The 18,187-nt window shown below is 33.6% G+C and overlaps 2 protein-coding genes and 2 pseudogenes across 2 annotated transcripts; all 4 read right to left on the minus strand.

Annotated features, from left to right (window-relative positions):
• Positions 1 to 384: 384 nt before the first annotated feature.
• LOC142552888 (cytokinin dehydrogenase 5-like) lies at positions 385 to 2,738 on the minus strand (annotated as a pseudogene).
• Positions 2,739 to 4,287: 1,549 nt separating this feature from the next.
• LOC142552887 (thioredoxin H-type 1-like) lies at positions 4,288 to 6,084 on the minus strand. Its single transcript, XM_075662772.1, has 3 exons — positions 5,827 to 6,084; positions 4,791 to 4,913; positions 4,288 to 4,685 (listed from the first exon to the last, which is right to left on the minus strand). The coding sequence occupies exons 1-3, from the start codon at positions 5,914 to 5,916 to the stop codon at positions 4,545 to 4,547; spliced, it is 354 nt and encodes a 117-aa protein (XP_075518887.1). The 5' UTR covers positions 5,917 to 6,084; the 3' UTR covers positions 4,288 to 4,544.
• Positions 6,085 to 6,654: 570 nt separating this feature from the next.
• LOC142552889 (cysteine proteinase COT44-like) lies at positions 6,655 to 9,711 on the minus strand (annotated as a pseudogene).
• A 510-nt stretch (positions 9,712 to 10,221) lies between these two features.
• Positions 10,222 to 13,194, minus strand: LOC142552890 (protein WALLS ARE THIN 1-like). Its single transcript, XM_075662773.1, has 6 exons — positions 12,901 to 13,194; positions 12,722 to 12,784; positions 12,484 to 12,600; positions 11,924 to 12,338; positions 11,020 to 11,171; positions 10,222 to 10,568 (listed from the first exon to the last, which is right to left on the minus strand). The coding sequence occupies exons 1-6, from the start codon at positions 13,116 to 13,118 to the stop codon at positions 10,412 to 10,414; spliced, it is 1,122 nt and encodes a 373-aa protein (XP_075518888.1). The 5' UTR covers positions 13,119 to 13,194; the 3' UTR covers positions 10,222 to 10,411.
• Positions 13,195 to 18,187: the final 4,993 nt, after the last annotated feature.

Raw genomic sequence — 18,187 nt, forward strand, 5'->3', positions numbered from 1 at the left:
AAGACTAATTATTTTAAAAAATATTTTTTTTTAGTGAGTGCGAACTTATTCGGATTAAGTGCACTTTGACGTTTATTATTTTTGATCGAATTAGTGATAACTCCAAAGTTTTAATCCATAAAAACTATAAAAAAAAAAATTGTTTTAACCAATTGGTAATTTTTGCATAACAATATTGGTTTTTCCTACAAAATTCATCAATCAAAATATATTTATACATTAACTTAATTAATTTTTCTACATAATATATAAAACTCAATAATCCATAATAGACATATATGATCGTTAGTAGTTAACCATCTAACATAATTAAGTTTCAAAACATTAAAAATATATAAATGATAAAAAAAAAATATTGGCCCAAATTATATAGTCCGGAGACACGCAAGGGGGGAAAACCTTATTTTCTGTTTCCTGAACAAAAAAAACGATGACTTCGACATATAATATGTTATCTGCCTACTATTTCATATAACGATAGTAAATATTTATTAATTACCTGGTCTATGGAATGAGCATTGAATTAATTTCCAGGCAGTACAAGGCACCACCCTCGGCACGAAGAGAAGAATCTTAACAGGGTTGTGTGGAGAAAAAAATGAAGACCGCCAGTTTTTTATTAGTCCTTCGTCAACTATCACAAAACCTTCTACGTAATCAAATTTCAGTGACGTTGGTTGTCCATGCAAGGATATAAGGAACTCCCGGTCTTCTGTGAAGGCCGAAAAATTGGTATACAGTACTCGGATCCACCTCACCTGAATAATATCGAACGAACACTATATATAATTTGCTCGATACTACGGAACATCACAATATACATGTTAGACATCTATTCCTTGAACACATCACAAGTAGCGTTCACTTGTACATAATTATTTGTGTTTTGTTTTGTTTTATTTACTTATAGTTTTGTGTGTTGAAATATCCCGCTGCATATTATGTTAAATGTTACAACACCACGCACGAAACTTAACTTTGAAACACACGATCACTTCATTAAACAGGACACCCTTCAAACTTTATGCTTTCCATGCACGTATGGTAACAATTCCATGCAGACAAAAGAGGACACTTAAACAAAGGGTGCCAGCTTTAGTACACCCAATTTGAGTTAAAGTTAAGGGGTTTCTCACCCCATGTTATGCAATTTGTTGGGTGACTTTTAAGGTCTTGTCATTACATAGTACAAGGTAAATTAAACAGAAAGAATTTTATTTGTAGGAAAAATAATGAGTGAGAAAGAGACATCGTCATATATAATAAATAACATATGCATATATACCTTTTGAGGGGCCCTTTCAAGTGCAATTCCAGCCCTAGTAATGATCCCAAATTGCCCTAGCCCACCAAGAACAGCATGGTAAAGTTCCCAGTTTTTATCCTCCGAGCATGTCCCTTGCCTGTTTCACATTTTAAAATGCAACTTTTTTTCCCTACCAGAATCTATTAATTAGATTTGAAAAAGTAAAAAATAAATCTGGTTATCCGGCAATATGAACTCGGGATTATCTATCCATTACTATTCTCAACTCTCAAGTTGTGCCAAAACAAAACTTGGTAATAACAAATTGAAAAATGTCACACATATATCCAGTTTTTGCAATTTTCTATGGTGATTATTCCTGATATCTCGATCACTAAAACTAAAAATTTTCCTATATAAATTATGCTAGAGTTGAATACGTACAAGAAAGTTACATTGTAACATTTCAATGTATTTATCTCAATATGCTAAAAAAGTATATATATGTATATTTGTCTGAAGAATTAATTATAAAAAAAGAAAAAAACTTTTCTTTCTATTTTCCTCAAAGTAGAACTATTTTAATACATAGTTTGTGTTAATTCAAACACTTTACAAATCAAACTCACATGCAAAAGATTTATGTAACTAAGGACAAAGTATTTAACGAAAGAAAAGAAATCCATTAAAAAATTATAAGAAATGATGAAAAACCTGTAACGACTTGAAGCTCATGCACATTGCTAAGCTGAGGTCCATGGTTGAAAGCTTGTCCACTGATACCCGCATCAGAGATTGTACCTCCAACCGAAAGGTACAAGTAGTCCGTCCACGATTTGGGAGCGAGGCCACACTCTAAGGTGGACCGCAGAACATCTATCCATAGCTCCCCACCCCGCACATTTACGCACATCAATCTCTCTGAAACCCGCCGACTTCCAGGAGCCACTCATCTGTACAACGACGCCGTTCCGGGTCATGGCCAGCCCATTTACGGAGTGCCCGTGCCCCCTAGCAGAGACGCTGAACCCGTGAGCGGATTCGTACGACAACCTTACGAGCCGGGCAACGTCCCGAGCCGAAGCCAGGTACAGAACCGCCGTGGGCTCGGCTCCGAAAAATCCGCCGAAGTCACGGGATGCTGACACGACGTCGGATGGGTCCATGCTGAGGCGACCTTCCAGTTCACCGAGACGGAGTATCTCCGTCGGGTACACAGCCAAGCCGACGATGACAATCAAGCGGCGGATTGCAAACGTTGGAAGAAACTTGGTAACCATTTGCCAAGAAGGATATGGAAATGTGAGGGGCAGTTGGATGCTGGGGGAGGAGGAAAGGAACAGAAGATCGATGTTGTTGGGGAATCGTGGAGCTAACGTAATGGGCGATTGCACTTTAAAGATTTCGTGCACAAGATGAACAGATTTGATCGTTTCCTTTCTATGCTTTTTTCGCTGCTAACGTTTTGGGACAAGTCTGTGCGCGTGTTTTTGTGTGTAGCAGTGTGTGTTCTCTCAGTTTATAATAATAAGTAATATTATAAATAAAAATAATATTTTTTATTAATAATTCAAATAAAAAATATATCTTATAAAATTGATCAATCAAATTACAAATACGTGTAATAAAAGGCACAGAGGAGAGGAGGGTGTCTAGAAAAAGAGAAACAGAGGAGAGAACTATTCATGTGTGGGAGAGAAAGGGTCGAGGAATAAGGTGACACGTGTGGGAGAGGAAGGGTACACGGTGGGATACGAACATCTCCAAGCAATGGAAAATTCACGTGGGATGGCGCATAGACAAGACGACGATGTATCAAGGATTCTCTGGATTGACCCCCCCTCGCTTTGGAACTAACTAAGGGCACCCTAACACTCTTTTAACACCCACTCTCCAATGTATAACGCCCACTCACATGAGAGAGGAGCTGAGGCGTTCATATGTATGAACGCATATGAACGCCCCTGTGTCAGTTTTTTTTTTAAAAAAAAATTGGTTAATTAACGACTGTTTTGAACAAACCGTCGCTATTAGCGACGGATTTTCAAAAACCGTCGCTGATTTGCTTAACGAATTATTTTAATTTTGTTTTCAAGTTTTGAATTTCGGTTTTTTTTAAAAAATTTCATTCAAATTTTGTTTTTAAAATTTGACTTTCAGGTTTTTTTACAAAAAAATAAATTTGTAATTTTTATTTGTAAACCATTGTATATATTTTATTTTTTATTTTAAATACTTAATTAATGAATTTGAATGTTTAAAAGAATGTGTGTAAAAGAGATATATTGTTATAATGAGTATGTGGCACTGGGACCCATAAATAATGAGTTTGAATGTTAAAAGGAATGTGGTTAAAAGAGATATGTTGTTATAATGATTATGTGGCAGTGGACCCCATACTTTTTGATGAGTTGGTAGGTGTTTAAACACCCAACGAATGCGGATGCTCTAATGCACACACGTTCATCAGATTCTGCAATTATCTGTCGTTCCAAATCCAGATATGAATACATCATATCTTCTATTCGTTTGTTCCGAGTTAGTCTTAAATATTTCGATCTCACGTATCTATATCCATGAAATGACTTATTATAAAATAATGAAAATGTATTTTGGACATACTCAACTCAATTCATACTTTTACCATAAAGAAAAAATTTGAACAGGATCGGAGTTCATTAAATTAACTCGTGAGACGATCTCACAGAAAATTGTGTACCATTTTATTTAGTGTCTAAATTTTATTATAATAGTACTCATTTTATCATTATACACTTAATTCAAATAATCGAATAGGCCATTGTTTTTTTTATCCATATTTTTCTGATTTACTTAATTCAGGTAATCGAACAGGTGATTGCATTTTTATCCATATTTTTCTGATATACGGGATGTTTTCAGTGAGATTTATCCATCAAACATACATCTCACACAGATTATAAGATTTGAATCAAGATCTCTAGGGTTTTAGGACCTCGTCTAGCCCCTTGACGATTTTTTTATCCATGTTCATTACATATTGGTTTGGCAATGAATAGGTATACATATAATGATTAGATTACATACATACAAGCATTCTCAACAAATTCGAATTTCATGGTAGTCGGAGATTACATACATACAAGCATTTTCAACAATGTCGAATTTCATGGTAGTCGGAAACACTTGAAATTATCACCACAATAACAAGAACATCGAAAAGCGCAAAAAAAAAATATGCATCCATAATACAAGTCTAAGGGATGATCGGAAAAACATGATTATTGTAAGCACAGATATAACCGTAATAATTTTAAAATCAAGCGGTCATGGTACCATGGAGGCCAATTTCCGTTTCCAAATCTTCCTTCCGTGCACCAACCACCCTGTCCACTTCCAGCCCTTCTTTAAGGAACACAAAAGTCGGCATTGCCTCCACTTTGAATTCCTCAGCAACAGGCTGCGAAGTAATGTCAACATGATTTCAAGTATGCTAGAATCTTGAATGGACGTTTAACTTGAAATACGGGGCTAATGTCAAAAAAGAAAAGCAAGTTTTGTATACCTTAAGTTCATCGACATCCACCTTCAAGAACATGACATGGGGAGTTTTCTTGGCAATCTCAGCAAAAACAGGGGTAATGAGTCGGCATGGCCCACACCAAGCGGCTGTGAAGTCTATCACCACCTGTCACAGCATTTTAAATTACTAGGTCAACACTAAAAAATGCAGTAACTTTTGCCACCATAGTTTGAAGGAAAATTCTAACGATTTACTACAACATGAGAACCACAAGGACTGTCGTTCAAAGACAAAGACTAGGGTAGGGCAGCAATTGCTGAACCCCCAAGTTAGACCGACAAAAATATGCTCTGTTTCATCAAATTTTGTAGAATTCATTTCGTGTTGAAGTCCTTCCACTTAGTCCATTTATCATGTACACCTGAGTAGCAAGAATACAAGCTTTGCAATTTAGACATTTCGATTAAAACTGTCCAGTGGACTAGACTATTCACTCAAAACCAACCAGGTTACCAATTCTTCATTTGGTCCCATATAAAGACACTTCACTTTCATTGGATAATTTTCAAATCCAAGATTTACAATCCTATAGTCAAGAACTTCGGTTATTTTCAGTCAAAGGTCATGCTCAGGATTAGATTCAGCTGGGCCAGGGAGTATGCTAGCCTTCAAAATGATTTTTATTTTTTTTGTAATTATTAAAAAAAATACAACTTCAACGCGCACGATATTCAACATGACTCACCCGAATTTCTGGATCTGCAACGCGTCATGCTGATGAAGGATTAGAAATCATTTCAAAAACAGAAATATCATTTTTCCGATGAAAGTTCAATTATTGAACCACGGAAAGAGAGAAACAATCAAGGATTGATCACAACAATCAACCACCAATTACGCAAAACATAGATTTATTCGAAACCTAGAATCTACAAACTAAAGAAGCACAGAGTAAAAAAAGACAAACAAGATAAAAGCATGCTAACTCGAAGCACAACACCCATAAACAAATAATCGTAACCAACCCAACAAAAACTCAAATAGATAAGAAAAAACCACAGATTCCCCAATTGAATACCAATTTCTTGGACTCAACACCCTTCTGAAAATGAGACCTCCACTCCTCGACGCTGTGACAGCCGAAAACTTGCCCCTCTTCCGCAGCCATGTCTCCGATTTCTCGTTGCGAAAGGAAGATTTTTAATTCTGTTTTTATAAGAGAACGACTAGCAACATGCGTCTGTTTGACGCATGGAATAAGATAAAAGCAATCGAATTCAAGGGTGCCTCAGATTTACCAAAACGTGGATGTTATGGTAAACATTATCTCCACACCAAAATGACATTATTTTCACCAAAACCAGAAATGACATTATTTTAAATGTTTATTTGTGTTAAAAAAATCGATTAAAATTTACAATCTGAGTTACTTCAATTTATATAACCTACAATTTTGTTATGTATAGGCATGTATATCGATTAGAATAACACGATCTCACGTATTTTTTTCGTGAGACGAGTTAATCACCCTCACGTTTACAATAAAAAATAATATTTTTTGTATAAAAATAATTTTTTCATGAGTGAAAATTGACTCACAAGACAGTCTCATTTTTTTTATCGATTAATGATACTAAATATATTTTATCTCAGTTTTCAGTAGTCTTTGTACTTCATTCATACTTTACGTTAATATTAATTTTGTAAATTAATATATGTTATAGTTCTGAAAAATTTGTATGGCGACATTACCCAAAAAATGATTGGTTATTGTAAATATTATTTGTTTGATTTTTTTTTTATTTTCAGTTATATATGCTTATTTAATTAATTTTATAAACAAAATTATTTCTACCCAGTAATTTTCATTAGTACTGAAACTCTTTAACTAACCTACAATAATAAATTTTATCCAAATGCATCAGAATTGTTATTATTATTATTATTATTATACAATGACAACATAGTCACACAGAAGAAAATATAATAATCAGTATAACTGCAATGTTTCCGTGCTCGAGAAAGAACACAAACGCAACGCCTAACTTTCAGAAGAACTTTTGGCCATTTCAACTTGCTTGATTGATGTGGAGTTGGCAGTCCTCTGCAACCATGAAATGAATTCAAGGGTCACCAAATGTCGATCAATACGAAAACTAGAGGCACGAACAAGTCGAGTCGAGTCGAGTCTCAGAACGTTATAATGCATACTACCACATGATTTGATTCAAGTATCTATAGCGATACTCGATTTTTTTCGAGTAGTGGATTGTCACAGCATTGAACTATTTCAAACTTAGAACACGGGGTTAATCTAAGAATCGGAATATTCAGGATGAAGTAGAATAAAAATCAGACCTTGAGACAAAGATTCCGTTCGGTGTCGCAAACGGGATACTCTTGGGGGCAGCAGTGAAGATTGTCCCTGCAACACACAGCAGATACTGCTCCACAGCATTTCCAGTACAAGCATATTCCAAGAAACCTCTGTGAACAACAACACGTTTCACCGCCCGAACAGTAGGTGAAGATACTACATTTGGTAGGACCTGGGGAAGGGGGGCTAGGTGGAGGATTTGGGCTCGTTTTTACAGGATAGGATGCGAGCGTGTTGATTCCACATACACCTTGTGAATTACCACCGTTTCTTAGCAGATGCATATAGCCATCAATTCCCCAGGATTTCCCCCAAGAATTCTTTATTATCCAATAATCTTTTCCATCTTTAGAATCATATCCCACTATTAGCACAGCGTGATCTAACGAAGTCGAGCACGGGCCGGTAAATATTCCCTGCAGGTACCATAGTAAATGATCAAACAAAGATGGATACTAAGCAAAATACGAGATTTATCGAAAATGGCTGTCTGTATGAACCTTGGAGTACAACTGGAATCCCGTGTCACTACCACATATACCAACACTGACAGGTTGAGTGGCAACAGCCTGTAGTAGCCGCTTCTCATCTTCTGAGGGTATATCAACATAACTGTCTATGGTAACAGCAAGTTGTTTCAGCTGCAATGTAAATTGGTAAGAAATATTAGTGAAAGCAATCAGAACAAGGTTGGTTGGAACTGGAAAACGTATATAGCAAGGCACTTTGAGCAGCCTGCAACTCCAAGAAGAATAGAGACGAAAAGAGAAGTGCATACCTTTTTCCTAAGGCTAATAAGTAATTATAGCTTTTACGGTTATCAAAATCCGTAAGATTGTGTTTGGATCGATGAATTTCAATATCATTGAGTTGCTTGGGTGGACAAAATCTACTAAAGTTCAACAATTTTACATGTAATTGTGATGGATTCTAAATCAAATCTATCAATCCAAACGAACCTAAAAGACAGAAATACGAGTTAAAACAGCTTTTAGCAGAGTTACCTTATTATTGTTACACGTTTTGTCACGACCTTGAAACGGGATAATCCTCTTCCGTATCAATCCCTTTGTTTTTTATGACGAATTCATATGCATAGTCCATGAGTCCTCCTCCACAGCCAGCATTATAAGATTTATCACAATCAATAAGCTCTTGTTCGGACAGACTGACTAAAGATCCTGCCACAATCTTATTAATGCCTTCAATGGCACCAGTCGCTGAGAACGACCAGCAAGCACCTTCAAAAAATGAAGCCAATGAAAATAATTTCCTTTACATCTTTCTTCCGACTAGATCGACATTTCCATCATAATGATTAACAGTTTTATATCATTTGTATGAAATAAGCTTGCGTCGTATAGAAGTTTTACTTGTGCTAAAACACGACCTTATCTTGTAAGCGGTTGCCATGAGAAAACTTATACATGAGAGTATAAATAATGTATGTAAAATAGAGGGAGCAAGAATCCCCTTATTCAAGCATACGTTTCCTTCTCTGATATTCTCCCATCTTTCTGTGTAAATATGGACCATCCTTTCCCCTTGAGCTAGCTTAGCTTTTTGGGTTGACATAGGTCCAAGTTCCAATCTATAACATGGTATCAGAGCCAGGTTCCACCGTTATATATTGGATTAAAAGACAAAAGCTTTCTCGAATAGGGCTTAATCCTGACAGTCCCCGTACTGCCAAAATATTATCACAATATCCCGTCGACGATGTATACCCAAATTCAACTAAAATAATGAACTCCCAGTTAAAAAATTGAATCTGTCCTTTAAACTAGGATCCTAATTCCTAACCAAGAGTTCGAAAGACCAAAATCTGAGGAAAAAATTGGGATTTTGATAAAAAAAAATATAACTTAACAGACAGAAAAAAGAATGAATAATCCATCTCCTAATCAAACCACTCAACCATATCATCCTCTATGCATATTGAACAGAGAACTATAGCTTCCAAGAATCAATAAGGTAAATTTGCGAAGCAACAAAAGATAAAGCAATAAACATACCACAACTGCCCTGATCTTTAACCCCAGTGACAGCCCCTTCGCTCCTCCAATCTAAAGAAGAGGGAATATCAGATTCTTTCAAAAGAGTATCCCCGTCAACTCGTGACACACTGTTCAATCTGATTACCGAATCACTCGCGGAAAGCGACAGCCCCAAATACTTGGCCTTAAATTCATGCTTGGTCAGATCAGCAAAGGCATTGAGGGCCAGTGTGTAGGAAGCATTAGCCATTTCATTGTGACGAGTAACATATTCATAGTTTTGTTCAAACACTTGGAGCCTGCTACTGCTTTTCTTGATCCGAAGTGTAATTCTTTCCGTACTGTTGGCACCAGGAACTGAAAAGATCGGGAATTGATGAAGACTTGCATATGGGCAGCTGAAAAATCAGGAGAAGAAGATGGATTAACGGCAAAAACAATCTCATATTGGACAGAGAATCCTCGTTGGGAAACTTCGATTCTCCTAAAAATGAGGTCTCCAAGAAAAATACGAAACATGGGCTTCGTCCATTGGGGAAATTGTCAAGGTGTTGACTAATTCTTAGGTGTCGATTGTTTCCACGTTAATACGTTCCGACATTCAGAAATTATATATTTTACACGAAAACTCACAGATATTTTATTCAATATATTTATTTACGTAAAAATATTATTTTTTTATGTTAAATAATAATAGAGTTCAACCAATTCTAGAATAAAGATCTATAAAAAAAATTTCCAAAGATTAAAAAATAACCTTCAATATCGTGGGTCCATTTAGAAATTATATTTGTTATTAGAATATGTTTTTTGTGATACGGTTTCACTAATCTTTATCTGTGAGACGAATCGATCCTAACGATATTCACAATAAAAAATAATACTCTTAGAATAAAAAATAATATTTTTTCATGGATGACCTAAATAAGAGATCTATCTCACAAATTACGACTTGTGAGACCGTCTCACACAAGTTTTTGTTTTTTTTTTGTTAAGAACACATGTTTAATAGTGCATCTCATTTCAAAATTACATTATATATTATATATAATTTAATTATTTGTAAACTTGATCTTATAACAAAATGGGTGCATAAATGTATACAAGATAATAATTAAAACTTGATTTTTAATTGGATATATATTTTTCCAAAAAAAAAAAACATAATTAGACATCTCCTAGAAATTATGAAAATATTGCAACTACATCAAGCAAACAGGTAGAAGGGAAACCCAACACCCTAACACACACTTGAAGCCTTTTAATTAATTTATACAAAGCAGTGGTGGTCAAATATTTGGGGTGAGTAGTGGCTGGGTTGTGTTGTTACTGTGGTCCGCGGAGGACTGGATCCCTGCCTTCTCCTCTGCGTTTAGTTTCCTTTCCTCGCTTTTGCCCCATAGCACAAAGTACAATCCCGTGATGATCAGCACTGCACCAATGATCCTGTGCAGAATTTTTCTTTGGGAGTAAAGCACGTGATAATATTATGAGAAATTATGGGGAAGGGGTAAGCATGATCAAGACAACATGATTCGCTGATCTGTTCGCAAAATAAAAAGTAATTTGCTTAGAAAGTGATGTGAGAATTTGATTCAATTTCAAGAAAGTCCAAAAATGTTGGAATGTAGGAAAAGATGTGGAAAATGAGAGGTCACGCAACCACTTAATTGTATGGAAAAAGATATGGAATCAAGTGTCACTTCTTTAAACATAGAAGATTAGGTGTCTTCTAGTGCATGGACGTGCATCAATCTTTGAGAGTTGGGGGGGAAATGACGGATACGGTGGGCACCCAACAAGCAATCGAAGACCAATTATACGGCAAGGCAAAAAATTCAAGAATTTTACAAATGTTTGTTGAAAAAAGATTCAAAGAAGTGAAAAAAAAATGTACCCTCCAAGATAGAATTCTTCTCCTAAGAGGAGTGAAGCCATAAGAGCAACAACAAGTGTCTGCACAGGCTGATACACCGCCACGAACACAGGGCCACCCCTGTCAATGCACCATATCTGTACTGCAAATGCAATCCCTGATGCCACCACTCCCTGCACTTCCACCCACCAACTATTGCATTACTCTCTATTTCATACGCATATCAGTGTTCACAAAGTATTTCTAGACTTTTGAGTGATCGATCGATGGAAGTATTTTCTTTGCTATACCATATCAGTATGTATAATTAAGATCATAATCTACTGATTAGTATACTTTTTATAACCATCTGAATCATGTTTATGGCCCCCACTTTCTTATAGACGTTCCAGCTCCAATTAATAATGTTTTGTATTGTTTGGACAGTGCAATAAAACCCCATTTATTAACTCTTCACACCTAATCCAGTTCGTGTCATTTTCATACCCCCCCAGCCCGAAAATCTCCACATATTACAAAACATCGTTTTCTCCTCGTCAATGGATGCAGTTTTCATCAAATTTAAGATTACTATACTCCAAGATCCTGATCACCGCTACTTAATTACCATTTTCCCATTTTACATTCGATCAAAAGCCTGAAGTATCATATTTTTACGTGTATTTACTGGCACCAATATTGATGCATTATTCGTATTAGATATATATATATATATATATATATATATATATAGCCTCTGATGAATAAACTTAAGTATTTTATTAATATAGTTTGGAATGGTTAGGTGATAACTGATGAATTTTTTAATACTCGCATATTGGTGACAATTAATAAAGATTTGATCAAAACTTTAGTTATAAATGGATTATTTCATAACAAATAATAATTAAGTAAATGATAAACAACGGAAGAATCATTAACTTACCGCATAGAAAACACTGAAGAGCTCGGCTCCAGAGTGGACGAGCCAAGCTTTAGCATCCCTCTCCACAAAAGCTGCAATCACCAGAAACTGAATAACCCCAAAGAAGCACTGGTAAGAAGTGAATGACAGCCGTGCCGGATACTTTTTCAGAACCGGTGCCTGCAGGACCAGCCAGCCGGACCAAGAGAGGCAGTGACCGATCAAGAATAAGCAGCCCAGAGTCCAGTTTTTGCCCTTGGCGTCACCCAGCATCGGGTAGGCTAGTGCGGCGGCCGGGGCTGTTCGCAGAGTTTGAGCTGGGCTGTAGATGGTGGGGCCTTTGTACAGTGTGATAACCGATGCACCCGCCACGCAAAAAAGTGTGCCTGCCACCTTCGACATCCCATCCCTACGGTCGAGTCTCACTTTTTCTATCCTGAAAATGTTGTTACATTTTAATAATGGGACGTTTTATACGGAATATACAATTCAAACATTCTTAACCATTCGGAAGTGCAAAAAATGTTTTCATGCAGGATTTGTAAGTAAAGATTTTTGTGTTGGAAGTATATATATCGTGCCTGAGAATGGTAGCCATGAGGAACGTAATGGCTGGCACTGAATTTTGTATTGCAGAAGCAAACGTTGGCGATGTGTTGTCCAGTCCCAATAAGTAGAACCCTTGGTTCGCTGTAATCCTGTCAAATTTAAGATAATTGTCTTGATATAATGAATTTATTTTATTTCTTTCATTAAAAATGGCTTAAATTCTTGTAATAAACTATTCTTTTTGGTACAGGATAAGGATAAACACCATACCCAACGATAGCTAGTAAAAAGAACTGGATGATGAAGCTCCGAGTGAGAGGTGGCCTCTCTTTCCTGATAAATTGATAAAACAATTAACAAAAAAAGATGAGATTTTCGAAGTTACGTTGAAGAAATAATAGTGATGGAATAACAATGAAAACGAGCAAGATTACAATTACAGAACATACTTTTCCAGAAAATAGGCAAAAGGCAGTAGGAGAAAGAAGGCAAGAATGTTCCTGTAAACAGGGAACACAATCTTGCTAATGCCCATATTAAGTGCAGCTCGAGACACCACATGAAACCCTGCATATCCAAATTGCAAGGCTAACATAGCCAAATGCAGCTGAAATTTCTCCGGAATGGAGCACGTGAATCTGCCAGCAACGGCACCTGAATCCGCCATGACTACGGAATCAAATAAAAATTAGTCTTTTGCGAAAGAACTGATCAAGTGTTTTTAGCTTTCTTTGGTGGCCTTAGAGTGGAGTTGAGGGTGGTATAAATAGAGTCGAGGAGTGAGGATATGCGCTCAGATTCTTGTTTGTTTATTTATTTTATTTTATTTTTACAGTTTTTTATTACATCATTATAGTAATTACGAACACATGGGAAATTACTTTACATGCAACATATATATTAATACATCCTCCACGATGATAAAAAGTTGATTGATGTATATTTTATTACAAGATTAATTATTGATCATGCTATTAAAAGTCACGTAGTTGGTCTAATGAATCCATATCTAAATTTCCATCCCGTCCATAATCACGTAATAAAATTTACATGGGATTCTCAAAACAACGACCGATTTTGATGTCTAGTTAAAATTACTGATCATTTTCTGATGATATACATGCAAGACATATATATATAAAATAAAAAATAAAAAATAAATAAAATTATTGGTTTTGGGAGTAAATTTTCAACATTAGCACACGAATTGATCAAACATATTGGTGGTGGTTGACGATTTGCAGTCTAAAAAAAACAAAAGGCGGGGGGGTCCTAGCCAAATATTGAGGACTTGATATGTTTTTGCTTTGTCTCCCACATTAATCAATACTCCTTGACTAGACAACCCACCATCGAACCAAACCACACGACGCCGAGCTAGGGAATGAATTGGCAACTGCCTTGCTTGCATGATCCAAGAAACCCAAGATTAATTTTCAACCAATATATATCGAGTTGATGATCTTGAGATTCTTAGCTTGATCAGAAAAAGAAAGGATTTTTGGTCTTTTTTAAGTGAGAAAGAAGTTATTATAACTTCTATTATATTTCTGATGCATAAATACAATATATATACCCTCAATTATATTTCACCGTCAATAAATACACATATCACAGTGTCCCTTTTTATATATACTAGAAAAATGCACGTGCGTTGCACGTAAAAACCTAAACTGTTGAAAATATATGTACGAAATTTTGATAATATTTAAATGAATTAAAACATGGCTAATAACATTTATCAACTGAAACAAACTAAGCCATAAAAAATAAAAAATCATGACCATAGACGGTATATGAATAAGAGAAATTATCTTATCGACTCGAAACATTTTCCAATATGCTTCTTGGTTGATTTTGAGAACTCAACAACTCTTTGTCGTAGTTTGTTATAATATGCATAAAACTATTTTGGTATGCTCAGAGTGTATATGATCGTCTTTAACGTATATTATGTTATTTACAATCCTTATCCGGGATCTGACATGCTCATAGTTTGCTTCTTTATCACGACATTTTTTCGGTTTTCTACATTGTTTTTATCTGATAATCTTATTTTTCCGACTATCTTTTTTGATGTTAAATGATTTTTCAGCTTTTGACAATCATCAACTATAAATCCTAAGAAAAAATGCTTTTACTCGCGATAAGTTTTCACTGTGACTAAAAGTATGTATAACTTATATATTCTTCAACAACAAAATCAATGAATAGTGTTGCACATTCTTCAAATATTGTGATATTTGTGATATCTTTTTTATATATTTAGTATCAATATTATAAACATATAGCTATAAGGTTAATAAATTTTTAACAACTATTTCTCAATCATTGTGAGAAAAATACTTGAAATCTCTTCAAATGGCTATATTTTAAAATTGTGTCCTCATTTAATTTGACGCAATTCAAGAAAGTCATATTGATCGTCATTTTTTGAAAGCTTTGAAATAATGATTGCGTGCATCATGTCATAAGGATGATATAGTTTCAATCTCATTTGTTGCGTTTAGAACATAATATTGTATTATTCATTGAAACAAAACAAATTTTCTTCTATCGAGTTTATATTTTGTTTTATAATATTTTATATCTTGTGGAACGATATACAAAATTAATTATTGTATTTTAAAAATCTTGAGAAGAGATATGAATAATGTAATTAAGATATGCATAATGAGATATCATTCAAATATATGTCAAAGTATTTGTCTTATTCAATATCACATCTAATAATATAATCATTTAGATTTCATGAGCATTTTATGATAGTCAAAATTAATTTGATGAAATATTGTAGAATTTTATTTGAATTTCAATAGTTGGCTAAGTGAATTTATTTGACGAGGAGTTTTCTATGCTACCATCATATATGTTATGACTTAGCTGGTTAGACACTTTGACTAAAAAAAGAGACAAAAACAATCTCGTAGTCACATCGAAATATATCGAGATAATATTGGAGGAAATAAAGTGAAACTGGCTTAATGTCTCAATAAAATGCACAAAATTGATCTATTATATTGTGTCAACAAAGGTTTAGAATTGTTCTCATACCATTATAAATAGAATGAGAATTATGTACAATTTGTTTTTTATGTATTTCTTTTTCTGAATGAAGAATTTTTTCTTTTTGAAAACTATTTTATTGAGAAATATTGACATTTTATATGACATCCATATGTCGCACAACCATGAAGTAACAACATAATCAATATATAACACTTAACGTACACAAACAATTCTTCAATTTCTTCTTCATTGTGCTTCGTTTAAATTTAAATCTGAATCATTCTTGATCTTAATATTTCGCTTTAAATATGATTTAATATATATGTATATGTTTCATGTTACTTAGTTGGACTTAATTTCAAATATCTATAAAAAAATATGCTTGAATTATATCATACAGAAATTAGGACATAGTATATAGGACCGCGCTTGCCGCTTTACCAAAATCTATAGATAGTAGTAATGGTGCAACTCAAATCTTTTAAACCGCACAGCAGCTCAAGCACCACGGTTCGGCCGCTCTACCAAGCATGGACAATTATTGCACCCGACAATATCCCTCCCAATAATTGCACTCCTTGCAATCAATGGGAATCGAACCCGTGACCTTGACTCTGATACCAATTGTAGGGCCGAGCGCTTGCCGCTTTACCAAAGCTATAGCTAGTAGTACTGGTGCAACTCAAATCTTTTAAACCGCACAGCAGCTCAAGCACCATGGTTCGACGGCTCTACCAAGCAGGGACAATTATTGCACCCAACATAGTAATACACAACATTATTTTTTTTATTTAACATGTCTTTTTTTTTCATCCACTATGTTTGTCTTAACTTTTTTGTTCAAAATTTGACGCATTTCGTAGACTATATGTATGAAAAACCAAGAAATTATATAATTTACAGAAACCATTTATTATTCTCTGCGTAGAACAGAAGACCCAAAATACGTGGCTTTGATTGGTATACTTTCATACTTATTTTTATATAAACAACAAGACACATCATATAATATCAGAAAAATCAATTACCGCCAACAATACTAACCAAAACGAATAAAAAAATCACAACACAAACAACCTCGATAAAAAAAATGATAACTCAAAGTTTAAAAATAATTTATTTAGTACAATAACAAAGAAATTGAAGTATATACGAGCAATAAAAAGCATAAATCACTCTCAAATTAAATATTAACTCATATTATTCACAATTTGTATAAATTTTCCAATATTTTTTTCAAATAAAGAGAAGACACCTTATTAATGTCATCGTTTTATAGATATTCATTCCACTTCTTTAAAAAAACACAAATGAAAAACGGTGCCTTGAAATCATAATAAAACCATTTAGAAAAGCAGCCGTAAAAATATAATTCAAAGTCACACAATTTTTCTTAAACCATAGAAAAATATTATACTATTGACAAAATATATATAGCAACAACAAAGCATGCGTTAACTTGTGATATAATTAAAATTTAGAATCATGCATAATCATTGAATTAGAACAAAATCGCATGCCAAAAATCTACTGGATATTATATATTTTAATAAGTTATCCATATTTGTCGTTCATCAGAGGACTCTTAAACCTACCAAATTTGTAGTTCACCTATTATTTTCATAATAAATAATATTACAAAAATAATATAAGCAAGAAAATAAAAACTCAAATTAAAATGTCTTCTATCAATCTAAGTAAAAAAAATTGATTAGAGAATATAATAATGTCGTAAAAAAATTAAATATTGATTTATAGACAGAAGTTTGGAAATACATTTGCCCCAACAAATAAAAAATATTATATCTTGATATTCTGAGACATAAGGTAAAAACGAAGAAATATTTCAATTTTTTTAATATTTTGTAAGTCACTTCAAACTAAGTAATCTAAGCAAACAGAAAACATGCATTATGTGTTTAAAAATTAACAAAATATCTCAACAATAAAAAATTGAAAAATAAATATTTTTGTTGGATATTTGATTTTGTTTCTCTTTTCTTTGTGCAAACAAACAAATCACATAAACAATCCAAACACAATTACATGATCAATACAAATGACATATAACAATCAAACATGTTAACGCTAGGGTAAAAAAACTTATCACATTGCAAGAACAAAAAATGATCAAATGGAGCATATTATTTAGTAATATTTATTTAGCAGTATTTATAAAAAAATTGACTAAATAACTTAAAAACAGTGTTTGAAATCACTTACAGACAAACATTTCTCTCAATCACATATCTCTATTGACACATAAAGAGTCTGAAAATATTTTTATTCTAAATGGGAGAAAGAAATTTTGTATGACATTAATATTTATTAATAATTTATTTTTATTCAGTCCGACTCATCTCCCTTTGTCTTCATATTATTATTTGACGACAATATATAAATTTAAGTAATTAAAATTAAATTTAAAAGTAAATTAAAATAATAATTAGTTTGATTGAGTTAAATACACTATTAATGATCTTATTAAACTAAGATAAAAAAATGACTTAAATAACATCATTAACATGACAAATTGTAAAACAAAAAAAAAAATAATATAATAGTAAGATCACAAATGAAAGTCATATATTTAATAGATTAATTAATAGATAATATATTATTTAGTAATATGTATTTAGCATCATATATTGAAAATTGATTAAATAATTTAAATGTTTGCAATGAAATCACTTACATATAAACATTTTCTCTCAATCACGTATTTTT

The sequence above is a fragment of the Primulina tabacum genome, chromosome 8 (genome assembly GCF_025594145.1).
Source record: "Primulina tabacum isolate GXHZ01 chromosome 8, ASM2559414v2, whole genome shotgun sequence".
In the NCBI taxonomy this organism is placed as follows: Eukaryota; Viridiplantae; Streptophyta; class Magnoliopsida; order Lamiales; family Gesneriaceae; genus Primulina; species Primulina tabacum.